This window comes from Teleopsis dalmanni, chromosome 1 (genome assembly GCF_002237135.1).
Source record: "Teleopsis dalmanni isolate 2A chromosome 1, ASM223713v2, whole genome shotgun sequence".
Taxonomy (NCBI): Eukaryota; Metazoa; Arthropoda; class Insecta; order Diptera; family Diopsidae; genus Teleopsis; species Teleopsis dalmanni.
In genome coordinates this window covers 104154241-104157138 of record NC_051846.1, presented here as the reverse complement: position 1 = coordinate 104157138, position 2898 = coordinate 104154241, and the positions used below count along the sequence as shown (strand labels likewise).

General features: G+C 28.5%; 1 protein-coding gene across 1 annotated transcript; it reads left to right on the top strand.

Annotated features, from left to right (window-relative positions):
• The first annotated feature begins 1860 nt into the window (after positions 1-1860).
• On the top strand, positions 1861-2667 carry LOC119664088 (putative nuclease HARBI1). The gene is made up of 2 exons (XM_038073647.1): positions 1861-2350; positions 2405-2667. Exons 1-2 carry the CDS (start codon positions 1897-1899, stop codon positions 2665-2667), a joined length of 717 nt encoding a protein of 238 aa, XP_037929575.1. The 5' UTR covers positions 1861-1896.
• Positions 2668-2898: the final 231 nt, after the last annotated feature.

Here is a 2898-nt window from a genome sequence, read left to right as displayed (position 1 = left end):
CAAAACCATTCCACTGATTCAATAATCAAAAAGGGAGTAGGAGAAAAAAAAAATACTATACTGAATTAATTTCGTATATTTTAAATAAATATATAATTCTTTTACATCATTCGAAAAAACCGTATAAACCGTATAATTCGAAAAATTTACCATTAAATATTGAATTATTATTTATATGATTTAAATAGATATACCATATATGTTTATTATACCTTTAAGACCAATTCACATTCTTGATCCCAAGTTAATAAACACGATAGTAAAACGACTTCCCAGGGCTTAAAAGATTCAGAGTAGAGAGAAAAAACAATAGAACAAAATACCCAATAAAACGCCTTCCCAAGGATAAAAAAAAACGACTTCTCAAGGATAATAAAATTCAATAGAGAAAAGGAACAAAAAATAAAGCAAAAATACAGCAGCAGTGATTCCGCTGCTTGCTTACTCGGTAATTACCGAATGGTACTCGTATTCCCCACGAGCATTTTTCTCTCATTGAGAACATAAAGCATTAATTTGAGAATTGAGTTATGCAAAGTTTTGAAAACACTCAAAAAATGCAAAGCGTTGCACCAAAGTACTTTTCAATGAAAAGCAAAGTATGAAAAGAAAAGTGAAATATTTGACAAAAAACTGCTTTCTTTGCAGTTTCTGTTGCACCAACACTTTTTACTTTGCGCTTTGCAAAAGTAAACTGCAAAACTTTTCAAAAAAACTGCAAATGATTAATTCACTTTGCAAATTTTGCAAAGTGATTTCTTTCAATGCGTAAAATGAAAGAAATCATTAATAAATAAATAAAAATAGTTTTAAAAAAATAGAAAATTAGTTTAAGCAAATATTATTGCTGTTTTTGAAATAAATTTAGTTGCAATAATTAAAGGGATATATTACCGGACAATACTTTTAAATTGTGAATATAAGAGTTCAGTTTCTAAAAAAACTTTATAATACATGTAATATAAATATTTTATGTGAATTATTGTTCAAGCATGAACACTTATTTATTATAATGAACAGTTTATTATTATTATAAGTCTGTTATCGTTCAAATTCTCCGAATTATGAACTAAGAAAAAACATAGGTAAAAAATATCCTATAATAGCTAACATTGTAATATTTTTAAATATCTAATTATCCGTATCTAATTATGATACTAAAAATATATTTCTAGAGACAATAGAAGAAAAAATCACAAGTACCTGTACTTCCGTCGTTCTTTGAACCTTTTTTGAAATGCAATTAATAACAATACAGTCCACTAAAATTAGTGATAACAGACAACATATTATTTTAACGTTGATAGTAAAATTAGTTAGGTAATTTTGTATAAATTGAGAGAAATTTTCTAAATAAAATTAGTAATTTCAAATTATTGAAACCGTGTACTTGATTGTTAATGGTATAATTATTGTGAAAAAAGACACTTTAGTTACTAAAAATTATTGTGAAAAAAGGCGCTTAAGTTATTTAAAGTTATTTTTGAATTAAATAAAGGTAAATAAAGTTTATATTATATTTAAATATAAATATTTCATGTGGTTTCTTTCTTAGTTAAAATGATTCGGCATGAAATTTTGTTTGGAGAAGATGATAGTCAAACAGTAGTAAATCGAGTAGTAAATCCAAGAACTAATTACAATTTGTTCTTGCACAGCATGGAACATTTCAGATTGAAAAACCATCAAATTGAATTTATTTTAATTAAAATTGGAAATGAGTTACAATACAATAGTGAAAGAAATCATTGTTTAAGTCCGGATTAACAGCTATTAACAACTTTACATTGGCTGGGTAACGGCTGTCAATACCATGGAATTGCAGTTATGCATGGAATCCATAAGTCAATTGTATGCCGCACAATTCACAGAGTATTAGACGCTGTTATCAACAAAATGCTTAATGCAACTATATGCTGGCCGCCTAATACTTATGAAATTGCGCAGCATTTCTTTGAAATTGGTGGTTTTCCTCAGGTTGCGGGTTGTATTGATGGTACAATGATAAACATTGATGCCCCAATGGAAAATGAGGCGCAGTTTGTAAATAGACATGGAAAACATGCCCTAAATGCAATGATGGTGTGTGGTCCTGACCGTAGCTATTACGCCATAAATTGTTCTTGGCCTGGAAGTGTGCATGACTCCAGAGTGTTGAGAAATTCACAGCTGTTTAATAATTTCGAGTCTGGTTTTCGTCCATTTCCTGGCGCAGTACTACTTGGTGATAGTGCTTACCCATTGAAGGATTGGCTAATTCCTCCTTTGCGAAATAATCCAACTATTCCACGAGAGCAGAGATTTAACAGATCACATAAAACTACAAGAAGAATTGTTGAAAACAGCTTTGGTAAATATTAATTTATAAACAATAGAAATAAAAAGTAACAAGTTTTTTATGCAGGAATACTTAAAGAGAAATTTCCTTGCCTCAATCACTTACGCCTACAACCTGAAATTGCTGCAAAAGTTATTTTAACTTGCTGCATACTACACAATGTGGCCATAAAGGCAATAAGCAGCACAACTATGGCTGACTTCAGTGACATTGTTTCAATAAATGCAGAGGATGCAGAGGAAGCTGAAAATGAACACGTGGAGGAGGTCTTTGAAGTTACATCGGGAGCGGCTAATAGACTTCAATCATTATTAGCTTTATTTGACTAGCATAAATTTCCATAATAAGATCCATGAATTTTTATAAGTTTAAAATTTTATTTTATTAATTTATATACATTAATTAAATATTTATTTATCTTATTTAAAAACGATATTTTAAATTAAACATACGATTTAATTAAATATAAGTTATTAAACTATAAACTATTAATAAACTTAAAATAAAAATAAGTTAGATTTTATACTTTTTACGCTTTGTACTTATATTTACAGTAATAT

Coding starts and splice junctions, on each gene's coding strand:
- LOC119664088 (XM_038073647.1), top strand. CDS start 1,897: ATGCTTAATGCAACTATATGCTGGCCGCCTAATACTTATGAAATTGCG. Junction 2,351..2,404: donor AATTGTTGAAAACAGCTTTG/GTAAATATTAAT, acceptor TTTTTTATGCAG/GAATACTTAAAGAGAAATTT.